This window comes from Pinus tabuliformis, chromosome J (genome assembly GCF_031772625.1).
Source record: "Pinus tabuliformis cultivar Carrire ecotype Pingquan chromosome J, CPIR1, whole genome shotgun sequence".
Lineage (NCBI taxonomy): Eukaryota > Viridiplantae > Streptophyta > Pinopsida > Pinales > Pinaceae > Pinus > Pinus tabuliformis.
The window spans coordinates 738,333,754-738,345,769 of NC_142295.1; the positions used below are offsets into that span (position 1 = coordinate 738,333,754).

General features: G+C 35.9%; 1 protein-coding gene across 4 annotated transcripts in view; it reads right to left on the reverse strand.

Moving 5' to 3' along the window:
• LOC149228836 (DExH-box ATP-dependent RNA helicase DExH3-like) overlaps nt 1-12,016 on the reverse strand; it is a 374,845-nt gene that overhangs the window by 204,008 nt on the left and 158,821 nt on the right. For 3 of the 4 annotated variants that reach the window (XM_089378388.1, XM_089378387.1, XM_089378386.1), the window contains 2 exons: nt 11,226-11,396; nt 10,843-11,115 (listed from right to left, as the gene is read on the reverse strand). The exons of the other annotated variant lie outside the window; for it this stretch is intronic. In XM_089378388.1, the coding sequence (XP_089234514.1) occupies nt 10,843-11,115; nt 11,226-11,396 (444 nt within the window). The remainder of the gene's footprint in view (nt 1-10,842; nt 11,116-11,225; nt 11,397-12,016) is intronic. 4 annotated transcript variants of the gene reach the window in all.

Consider the following 12,016-nt stretch of genomic DNA (forward strand, 5'->3'; position numbering starts at 1 on the left):
AGACCCTCCCTACTTCTTCTGTTCAGAAGCAATCCTCTGTCGACAATCTTTCTTCATGTGGCCAAACTTGTGACAGTAATTACACTACACATTTTTCTTCTTAGCAGGATTAGAAGGCTGAGAAGAACTTTTCTACTGAAAGGACTGAGAGGATTGATATTTGGCAGTAAAAGCATTTTCTGAGGAGGCTGATGAAGCACCACTACCAAACTGTTGTTTTCAACGATCCTGTTGCAGGAGTTTGGTGCATAACTCCAAAAACTTCAGATCAACATTAGTGGAGGTAATGTTGAGTGTTTCTATGAAGTGCTCATAAGGTTTTGGTAAGACATTTCAGAGTGATGACTACCATATCTTCTTCCTCCATGGTCCGACCAATGGCTTCGAGCTGATCTCGAATGTCTTTAATCTTGTTAAGATGTTCCTGTAAAGACATACGTTCGTCCATCATGATGGAGAACAACTGATTCTTTAGAAAAAAAGCTCTGCTCTTGTGCAGTTCCTTCAAATGTTGCCAGATTTCGGCAGCTGTCTTGCCGGAAGGAATCTGTGGTAACTGATCATCACTCACAAAGAGTTTGAGAAGCATAACAACCTCTCGATTTTGATCATCAAATTTATCTTGATCTTCACCAATTGTACCAAGACTTAGCTCTTTGCCCAAAACGAGCTGGTTAAGATGCCTATATTCAAAAATGGTCAACATTCTCTATTTCCAGATGTTACAATTGGTGCCATTAAAGTGCTGACTGCCTTCTCACATCAGATTGGTTAGCGAGGCCATCTGCACGTTTCCCAAGACACAGAAAACAACAAAGGAGTCCGGCACGGATTTCAATGCAGATGCCAGCTAATCCTGGACAAAATCTGACAGGTGCTGGTGCGATATAAAATAGAACCAGAAATCGTTCTGAGAAGCAAGTTCAAGGAAATATATAGAGCACGATTTTTTACCAAAATAACTTACCCGGCAAGAATCCCCACAGGCTTTCAGTAGTACCCATCCATTGGAAAATAGGTTCTGTTTGTTTGCAACAGAGATAGCTTATTCGTTAAAAAATTCTCACGAATTCTATATTTTGGAACAGCAGAATCTCCGTGCAGTGACGATGGCAAGCTTGAGCAACATCCATGGATGGAATTACGTTAAACCCTGAGAAGAACTCTCCAATCGAACCGGAGCTCAGACGTCTGAGTTCGCAGCAGCTTCAATGGAATCTACTTGGCCATTAAAGAAAGAAGAAGAGACAAGGGACTGTGGGTCCTTTTGATTAAGAAATTAATATATAATTTTGAAACGCTGCGGAATGGCAGAGATAAAGAAGGGTTGACCAGACCCTTTCTTTCACAAAACCCCAACTGACGTTAAGCGACAGGAATGCCAATACGTGGACAGAATGCAGAGATCTATAATACTAGAAAAAGAGCAGGATCGAGATGGTACCTTGATGTATTTTCCCGTTCTTGAAACTTCTGGTTTCTATCTTTGACTCTTTGTACTCGACTGTAACAAAGGTCCCTAGAATTAACGACAGCAGAGAAATGGCATATCACGAAAGCGAGCGTCGAATGTGTGACCGAGCGGTAGATAGATAGATAGACTGGATAGCGTGACGACGATAATGATGATAAAGATTTTGTCTTCGTTATTATTATTCCAACAGGAGGAGAATACGAAGCGGCATCAAAGGCTTAGTGAAATAACGAGGCTCGCCATGATGGAACTCATAAAACCCTCGCAACGAGATCCATCCAGTTAACGCTGAAATAATCCAACGGGACTTGACAGGACGGAGCTATCGTCGTGGAAACGACGCTGGAGAAAGAGGAATTGACCGCAGTTTGTCCAGGCTTGCGGGCGTCAATTATGAGTAGTTAACTCAATTGCAGATGTTCAGAATCTGTGATCACAACTCCCCGACCCTGGGATCCTCTACTAATAGATGTTGTGTCAATTAATCTCCCCGCACGCCTTCTGATGGAAAATTTCTGATAATTCGAGGCTCGCGTGGTGTTTGCTGAGGCCTGTCGAACTCCAGTGGAAAGCAAATGTGACGCCCAAAAAAAAAAAAACTCCTAGAGAGCAGTTTCGAAATGAAGCACGAAATTTTTCAAACAATGAAAAATTATTTCGAAAAAAATACCCGAGCTCCGATACCATAATCAATAAATGGATTGAAATGATTTACAATGAGCAATGAAGCTCAATAAATAATACAAAAGTATTTACAGAAATAGAAACAGCAAGTTTCTACTAAGAAATAGAAACAGCAAGTTTCTAAGAAGAAACTGCTTAATAAGATCATAGACAATCTTATCCGAATGAGCATTAAACACTAAAATAGCATTATTCTAATAGACGCAAACCCTGAAAACCTCTTACACCAACTAAAAGAGATAGGCTTTTATACTTATGGTAATGAGAGTAAAAGGTCACCAATAAAAAAGTTTTCAATCCCTAAAAAAAACGATTTTGAAGCAAAAGGAAAGCTAAAAAATGCTTGAGGCCTGCCAGAAATCAAAAAAAAATTGCCAGCGAGAGAAGGGCTTCTCTAAATCTCTTGGTCCTCAAGAAAACGATTCCAAATCTCTGCTAAACCATAACAACAAACCTTTCAGCTCTGCGGCCTTGAAGAGAAAGGATTTAAAAAAAATAATATTTGACAGTCTCCAAAAGATATGACGTTATCCTCCAAACCCTAGCTGCAAGAATGGGTGAAGGCTAGGCATTTAATAAACTCGCTTTCCTTTCAAATGCTGGGCAAAGTTTCTGAATAGAACTGGGTCGAAAATCAAAATCTGAGGTGAAAAGAGGGTTTGAAACCCTTGCAGCTCCATTGCAAAAGAAATCTTCTTATTGATACCCTTCTAGGCTTGCACACAAATTCTTTGCCCCTTTTAAATTTTTCGTGGTTTCCTCAAAGAGTTCTCACGCATTATATAGAAAGGACATAAGAATATATATATATATATATATATATTCACATCATTTACAAAGTCTTAAAAGAGAAAATTAAAATATTTACAATTATTAAAATTTAAGATAAACATTTACAAAATTTATATTTACACTTTAAAATAAAAACCCAAGAAATTATATATACAAGAATGAATTTTAAAATGCAATGGGTTAGTGAAATAATACAAGGTGAAAGGTTAGTATATATAGATACAAATTAGAGAAACTCTTTTCAAGTTTTGAATGTGGGATAAAAAAAGACTTTAAAAATTAAAAGTTAAATTTAATTAAAAAAAATAGACTACAAAATTAAAACTTAAATCAAATAAATATTTACAATTTTGAAATCTAAAAATTATTTACAAAATAAATCTAAAAAAATATTTACAAGTATGCTAAAATCGTAAAATCATAAAATTTAAAACAAAATCCAAAACCCCAAAAGTTAGAAAATCAAAATTATTCTACAAAAACTTCAGATCTATACAAATAAAATACAAATCTACTAGATATAAGGTGTATGAGTCTGACTACACTCCCAGATCTATAAATATAAGTTTTTCGTAGCAAGATCTATCTAATGAGCACAATTTATAAAGATAAATAATTTTAAAATGAGGCACTAGATGAGAAACCCTAGAAAAGAAACTTCGTTAGATAGATCACGGGGTTTCAATCAGGAAGGCTCTTCAGATCTTATGCCCTGAGAGTTGGTTGGTCCAACCGAGGACTTCCCTTAACGCCCAAGTTTTCGAATACAAATGATTTTTGCACACACTAGATCAAGTTGTCAGATCGATAGAGATATAAAATAACAATGTAATCTTAAAGAATTAGAGATACCTACTAATTCAATTAAATTAAAATGTTATCTTAGATCCAATAACCTAAGCAAGATACCTGTGCAATAGATTATTCCCAAAGGCTAAAAATCAACAACTTATAAAAATATTATTCAACAGAATGTTAGGAACGGTATTACCATAAGTAGCAGAAGAAGAACACCACGATCAATGAAAACCCCAAAGTCTTTGCGTTATTATTGTTTGAGAAAAATTACAATATAGCTTCAAGAGTTAGTATTGATTCAATGATCAGATCATTTGATGTGACAAATAACCTCTAATTTACAGATAAATTCTCCAAATAGCTAGTTGGCTTGATCCCCGTCAAAGTAATCTCGACCATTGATAAAGATTTAATTAACTTTTAATCATCATCCTCGAAATTATTTATTTTTTGAAGAAAATTCGTATGTTTCATTTAATTGATTTTTAATTAACTCAAAAATAAATATTTTAGTTAATTTCCTCAAAAAATTGACTTTGACTTAACCATCAAAACCCAAGGGTCTAAAATTTCCTGATATTTTCAATATTCCCTTGGTGGAGGACCTCCAAAAAATAATTTCTCTAGAACCCACGAATTTTTTAATTTGGAGAATTTATTTTTCCTAAGACTTAACTTTGACTCGAATTAATTAAACTTTTGGCTTAGGATTTTTTAATTTATTTTTGCCAGAAAATGTAATTAATTGTCATATGAGGGGACTAATAATCTTTTCCAACCCTGTAATAATTTAGCACCATGGCTAAAATATTATTTACATAAGATAATTACATCTAACCCATAAAGAGGGAACACCCATTCGTTATAAATCCTCAATTATTTACCCAATTCTATGATTCAAAATATGATCTAGTAGACCAAGTAATTTGTAATAAAATAATTTAGCCAACTAGCTAAAATTATTCTCAAATCACTTTACAGAAGACTTAACTAGAATACTAGGACTTGCCTAAGATCTTAAGGACAAAGTCCACTCTAGCTTTGAAGTGAGGTTGAAAGGAAAAACTCGGCCGATCATTTGTGTTTAGAAACATAGATAAATCGGTGAGAAAAAAACCTCCTAGGAGGAAAATCACCATCAAAATAATAGTTTTACCTTAGGTCGTTACATACATTATGGTCTTATTAAGATCATTTACATTACAAACATGCAAAATGGGTTTACAAATTTGACAAACTGTCGACTGATGATGAATCTCAGATGATCTGAAACTGGAACATGATGAAATCCCTTTAGCGAAAAATGGGGTGTACTGTTATAGGGTAGTTGACATGGAGTGGTCAACATGCCCTAAGAGAAGCACGCTCCAGTTGCAAATAGTATGCAATGTAGCTCCTAGAGAAGCCCTGAGATGGACTCCTTACTCACCTAGGGTGACACTCGAAGTTCACTGAAGGTAGAGGTGGAATTCCGCTTGGAATTCCTGGTGCTAAACAACACTTTTCTTCTTTTGCTAAACAGCCCCAAGAGAAGATGAAAGGTGAAATGTAATAGTCAAAAGATGATTAGCAAATATGTCCATCCTCCTTTTATAATCTCTCTGCATGCTTCTAGACTCCTTTCTGAATTATTATTTTATAGATGCGGGCCATTTTCCACTAAGTGACTTTTCCCTCCATTTTAATAAAATAATAATTTGTCACCAATCTCCAATAAAATAATACTTGTCACCTTTCTCCAAAATAATATTTGCCCCCTTCACTTAATATCACTAAAATTAGGAAAAATTTCCATGCTCACAAAATTGGTGATATTACATCTTTCTTTTTATTTTTTTTTAGATCGGGTTGAGGGAATGGGAATCTTATTTTGAGTTTTATTTTTCCAAGTCTTGTACGGGCCATTCCTGATTCTTATATGAGTCGTCGAGTCAATAGCTAGATGAGTCTTATACGAGTACGAGTCATGCAACATTGATAGTATCTATATTATGATTTATTTTTAGTTTATATATATATAATTTCTTTTAGTTTGTATAACAAATTTATATATATATATATATATATTATAATTCCCCTTTTGTACAATATTTATTATATTCCCATTTTACTTTGTATAATCCGTTGTATTTACTTTTTATTTTGTATAATATATTCTAGTTATATATTATGATGGTTATACACACATTAAGTACCCCACTCAATATATTCATTATATTCTGGTGAGTTAAGTATTTACTTAGTACTTCAATAATTAATCCATTTACCCTATACTTAGACATTTTTCATAATCAGCTAGTATATATACTAGTGTAGTGCATGCATATGTAGCTATCATATGCATGTTATTATTCCTATGCTCCCTGTAATTAGAGATGGGTCATTAAAGAATCTTTCGATATCTCAAGGGAACAGCGAATTTTGGCCTATGGTAACCAAAAGGAAATGATTTCAATATTGCAACTTATACAGATGCAGATTGGGCAGGTAGTGTTGATGATCGTAAAAGCACCAGTGGAGCAGCTTTCTACCTAGGTGGTTGTCTTGTATCATGGTTGAGCAAGAACCAGTGTTCAATCTCCTTATCCACAGCAGAAGCAGAATACAAAGCAATGGCAGCTTGTCGTACTCAAGTCCTCTCGATGAAACAAACATTGCAAAATCTTCAAGTGAGGTTTGATGAGCCCATTCCGATGTTCTGCAACAACACCAACGCCATAAGCATCTCGAAAAATCTTGTCATGCAATCAAAAACAAAACACATTCCTATCAAATATCACTTTGTCCGTGAGCAAGTTGCAGAGAGGAACATAAAAGTGGAATATATTGGGACAAAGGAGAAGCAACTAGCTGACATCTTCACCAAACCTTTATCATGTGAGAAGTTTGAGTATCTTCAACAAAAACTTGGGATTTTCTCAAGTTCACATTGAAATGTTTTTTATCTGAACAAGCAGACAGGGGGAGAAGAGGCAAATTGTCAAGGAGAGTCACCCTTTGCCATTAATGCCAAAGGGGGAGAGAAGATAGGAGCACAAAGTTAGGGGGAGCAGTGATCGCAAGAGGAGTACGTATGTTTCCATCAATGATAAACGAGGAGATTGTTGGAATGTGGTTCTCATTGATGCCAACCCAAGCAGCATCAGAAGATGCCTCGTCTTTGTTGATCAAAATGACATGGCAATTCATGATGTTTTGTGCCAGGATCATCCTTGTTCGATTCTTCTCGTCGCGTTGATTCCAGTGGTATGTGGCACGCAATGAGAACCTTCACGGTTCAAAAGTTATGCTTGTTTGAAGATGAAGCCCTCAAATTGTGGGCATAAACCCCAAAGGGTGATGATGTGGCAGCATCTCTTTGGCCAAGACATGTTCAAACAATAAGGCTCTTCTCCAAAGATTAAAATAATCCTATTCATAGCAAAATCTTATTTTTGGAAGGTTTTCTAATTTATTTCAAATATCAAAATTCAAAAGGGGTTTTGCTTTCAAATTTTGGCTCCAAGCGAAATTTAAATTGAATTTATTTATGGTGCTAATTCTAAATCCCTCCAATGGCTCACCTATTGGAAGCCCCTTTCAATTCAAAAGATAAACTATTTAAAGGCTTCAATTAGCCCTCCCCAAGCAAGCATATTTTGAACGAACATCTTTGTGATCAAGCTCTGTAATTATACTCTGCCCTGCGGAGAAAAGGCAGATCAGACGAGAGGCTTGGGTTTGTTTTGTTTTGGCTTTGTTTGAGGGATTCGTTGGGTGACTTGTTTGCAAGACTGAAGGCTCTCTATGCGAATCTATCTGTGGTTTTGGCCCTTATTAGGGCATCAATTACAGGTCTATTGATCAAGAAGCAGCGAGGATCTGTGGTTCAATTAGCATATGTTTGGGGATTTGTTTGTTGCAAACCTAGCCGCACTCCTGAAGAAGATATCCGAGCATAGGGTAAGGGCAAGTGAATAGTTCATCTATTAGACCTGTGATCTTATTACAATAACTCCTGCGGACTTGAACTTGTAAATTGTGAAGGCAATATCCAGTGCATAAGGGTTTTGGCCTACCTTCTCTGAGGTTCATCAGAACAACGAAATATCTTGCTTGATACAGGACTGTTTAAAATTCTAAAGAAGGATTCGATGAGGAATTGTAGCATTAAAAGCTGACATCCTGAAATTGGTTGATCTCTGAGGTCTCATTGATATCACAGACTACATGAATGGTTTCTTGCCTAATTTCTGATGTAGCACTAGATTGACCGAGCCTAAAACAGTGAGTACCTAAACACCTTCAGCACAAAAATTTCTCAATCAATGTGACCATTGCTCTGAAGACTTTTGGCCTAGTCTAGGCATGCTTTTGGCATCATTGTTATGAATTTCATACTGTCTTGTATAATTTGTGAAGTGTAGCAGTAAGGGAAGAAGTGATATGACTGTGTTTTGAATCCTATCACCAGCGAAGAAGTGATATGACTGTTTTGGATCTGAAGCTTGACCTCAGAGAAAACATATGCATGTCTGTGAAAAGGAATTAAGATGAACTGTTCAAATCCTAAACACACATTTGTATTGAAGGAGCTACAGTGGAGGGTTTTTGTGGCCTACACTAGGTTGATCTTGGCGTCAAGTCATCAGTTTGGCAGTGCTCATTCTCAGAGGTTAGATGATGGTCATCTATGGTCATTTCTGAGGTATGTAAATTCATTGTAAGAGTCACCAACCAGTGAGTTAGAGCAGATGTTAAAAATTACTTATTCTGTTGTGAAATTTTGTTATAACCATGACCAAGGGTTTCAATCTGTATAGTCCCTCCTGTCTATGCTCTAATCATTGTAGACAACGGTCTCTGCAAGTTACAAGTAACACTTATATACAGAAGTTTGAAGTAGTAGTGGTTCATCTACAATTGGCAACAGTCTCTTCACAGCTACCTTTGTTACAAGTACTTTATTTCTCTGAAGAAGGCAGTAAGAGTTTTGTTATGCAGAAGCCAGGATCTCTTCCAGATGTGGAAGTAAAGGTTACACAGTCTCATATTTAAAGGTTCTACACTTGCAGTAAGGATTTTGGCATTCTCTGCTTCAGAACATATCAGTTCACTATTACAGCAGTTTGGAAGGAAGAATGATTTGATTCATGTATAGTAAGGGTTTTGAAATTGCAAGGTCAACTGTAAGGGTTTCATGGTTGGGATTTCACTATTCTCCTGAAGTATACTTATTTCAGGGTCAAATATTTTGCTGAAGTATAATCATTGTAAGTGGGTCATTGTCCCTAGTACAGGAGCCCACAGTCGAGTGTCAAATTCATCATTTTCATGGTGGTTGGGTGGTGCTAGGCAGGTGGTTGAAGTCACCTTCAAGTTGGAGCCTGAAAACACTTCAGGATGGTAGGGTGGTGCTAGGGCAAATTGGAGCTTACTAGGGTGTCGGGGCATCCTTTCAGCAGCTGCTAATAAAACCAGGGCGTTGGAGCGTCCTTCCAGTTGAAGCTGGAAAATTGAACACTTTTCTAGGGTACTAGGGAGTTGGGGCTTCCCTTTTTCAGTTGGAGCTGATGCATTAATGTACTCATAAATTATTAGAAAAGCGTTTGGTCATTTTTCTCTCGGAAAGGTTTCCACCTAAAAATTCTGGTGTCTATTGTCTATTGTTTGTTTATGCTTTGAATTGATGCTGAAGATTAATTAATGCTCTGAAAAGATTAATAAGTTACTAATTGATAAAAAAAATATTGATTCACACCACCCCCCCGCTCTCTCAGTATTTCCAACAAAATTTCATCTTTATCAGTGATAACCTTTTCAACTTTTATTTTTTTACATTTTTTGTACCGACTTCTAATTATCCTGAAGGATGATCATTGGGATAACTTTAAGAACTTCTTATGAAGGTGCTTCTAATCATGGCTTCATTGTAATATCTTCCAATATTATTTTCTTCCTTTTATAGCTGAACATCAAAAACGTTTTCTCTACATTTAAGATGAATATACACAGTGTTTCTATCCAGGTTGAACTAAGAATTATGTCAACGACTTTATCTCACATAGGTGTAACATTGAATTTGGATATGAATTTAAGGCCATCAATTATTACTTGTAAATCCTTAATTTCATATTATTTTACCAAAAGAGTTCTTTTTTTAATACTTGGCTCTGCAATTAATAATTGATTTTGGACATGAATGTAGTTTCCCTATGGTTTGCATCAATGATGACGTTAATAATTTTTTCCTGAATAGTCCTTTTGAATGTTAATAATTTGATGCATGAGGTTCGCAGAGCTTTGTAGAAAAACCTCCTTTCCTTATTTTTAGCAAAATACATTTTTAAGACACCCTTTTTCCCTTCTTTTCTTTTAGAAATTTCAAATACTCATCTATATCTCTTAGAATTACATAATATCCCACTACTTGAAACATATATAACCAGTGATCATTGTCGTCCCGTTACTACCGTCATCCAGAAAATTGGGGAAGAGAGGGGAAATCCACATGGCACTGGAAAAGTTCCAGCGTCCTCAACTGGAATGCCTAATATGAAGATGAGTACGAAACTATATTTCTCTGGAAAAATTATGGCTGTGTTGACCTCTATATATACTTGTTTTCACTGATTGCTAATGTAGGCCCATTACCATGCCAACCTATTTGCATATACCTATGAGCACTTATAAACCCCCATTAGGGTTACAAACCTGCAACAAAAATGAGAAAACAAATACAAAATCTGTCTCTATTTAAATTCCAGATGTATGTGGAAAAGAAAAATACATAACAAGGAAAACAAATTTAGAGAATCTTTGGTAACTATCATCCTATTTTATATTAATCTCATTCTGATAATACAAAATGCACAGAATATTTATACTTGCTTCTCTCACTCTAGGTAATAGTTGCAGGAACAAATTCTTAAATGGATTGAAAGGTTGTATTTTGAATGTCTTCTTTAAATCATTGATAGTTTCTTCCACGGTATTTCTGATTCTAAGATCCAGAAAATCAATGACTAGAGGAACTCATATATCATCCCACCAAGTAATACTTCAGTGAAGATCCCTGATTTTTAATAAACAAGTATTTTCAGACCCAAAATTACCTGCTCAGAAGTTGCCATAGATCCATGACAAGTAAGCAACAGAACTCTGTTTGGATCTCCCAACAGAGGATGTGCCTTGAGCTGATCCTTCAAAGCATTTATATCATCCCATCCTGTCATGAATACCAAGACAGCCCCTGGCCTTTCTTTTCTACAAATATGGCATAAGACAGCCTCTATTAGGTTAAACCCTATGCAATCAGGGGTCCAACAAGCCAGAGAATCTCGAGCCCTCGCACTGTACTTTTCAAAGTGAGAATGTGAAAGTGCATCCTGCACAGTATAACAAGTAGTCAAAAAATCAGATGTACACATTTCTTGGAGTAATTTGAATACTGAAAAATAAACTTAACATTAAAACATGAACTCTAAAATGACCACACCTCAACAAGGGAAGTAAGCTGGTTTTTCCTCTTCCGAGAGAATACTTGTTTCGGTGTTTTCCACATCTTTTCTTGCCCATAATCATCTACTTGGTTCAATGAAGTCAATTTATACCCTGACATCTCTAGGAAATCTTCCAAATAATGTGATCTTACTGGATATGTGAAACCCTGCATGTCATGAATCAAATATATCATTTAATTGATTTGCATTACTATCTGCATTTTCCTCAAGCACATAATCTTGTAAAATTTGGCATGGCATGTAATGTCAGAACACCACGTGATGATACAGAAATCGATCATGTAGTACCATCTGCATTTTGATCAAGCAACTTACGAAATGAGACCTCATATGTACATAGAATCGAGTCTAGCCACCCATACTGCTGGCATACAAATTGCAGATTGCATTATGGACTGTGAGCAACCTATGCTTACGAGACTAGGCTTTTAACTTCTGAGAGGAATTCCAGGCTTTGAAATGGTTATATAATCATTATCACCATGGTAGATATTTCACAGGAAGATTCTTGGTCTTCCTCCAATGGCAACTGCTATGCAGAATCTCCCACCTATCCTATAAGGGGCACAAAATGGTAGAAACATATCTAATTATTTCATTAAGTTTTAAATTCTAAGCGTACCATTTAATTTTTGTGCACAATGTTTGCAGCTGACCCAGGAATGTGATACTAAGACACTACAGTTCTCTGTTAAACATACACAACATACTCATAGTTAATAATATTTTTTCTTCAAGTCATTAAAGGGTGACATACAGTTCCTGT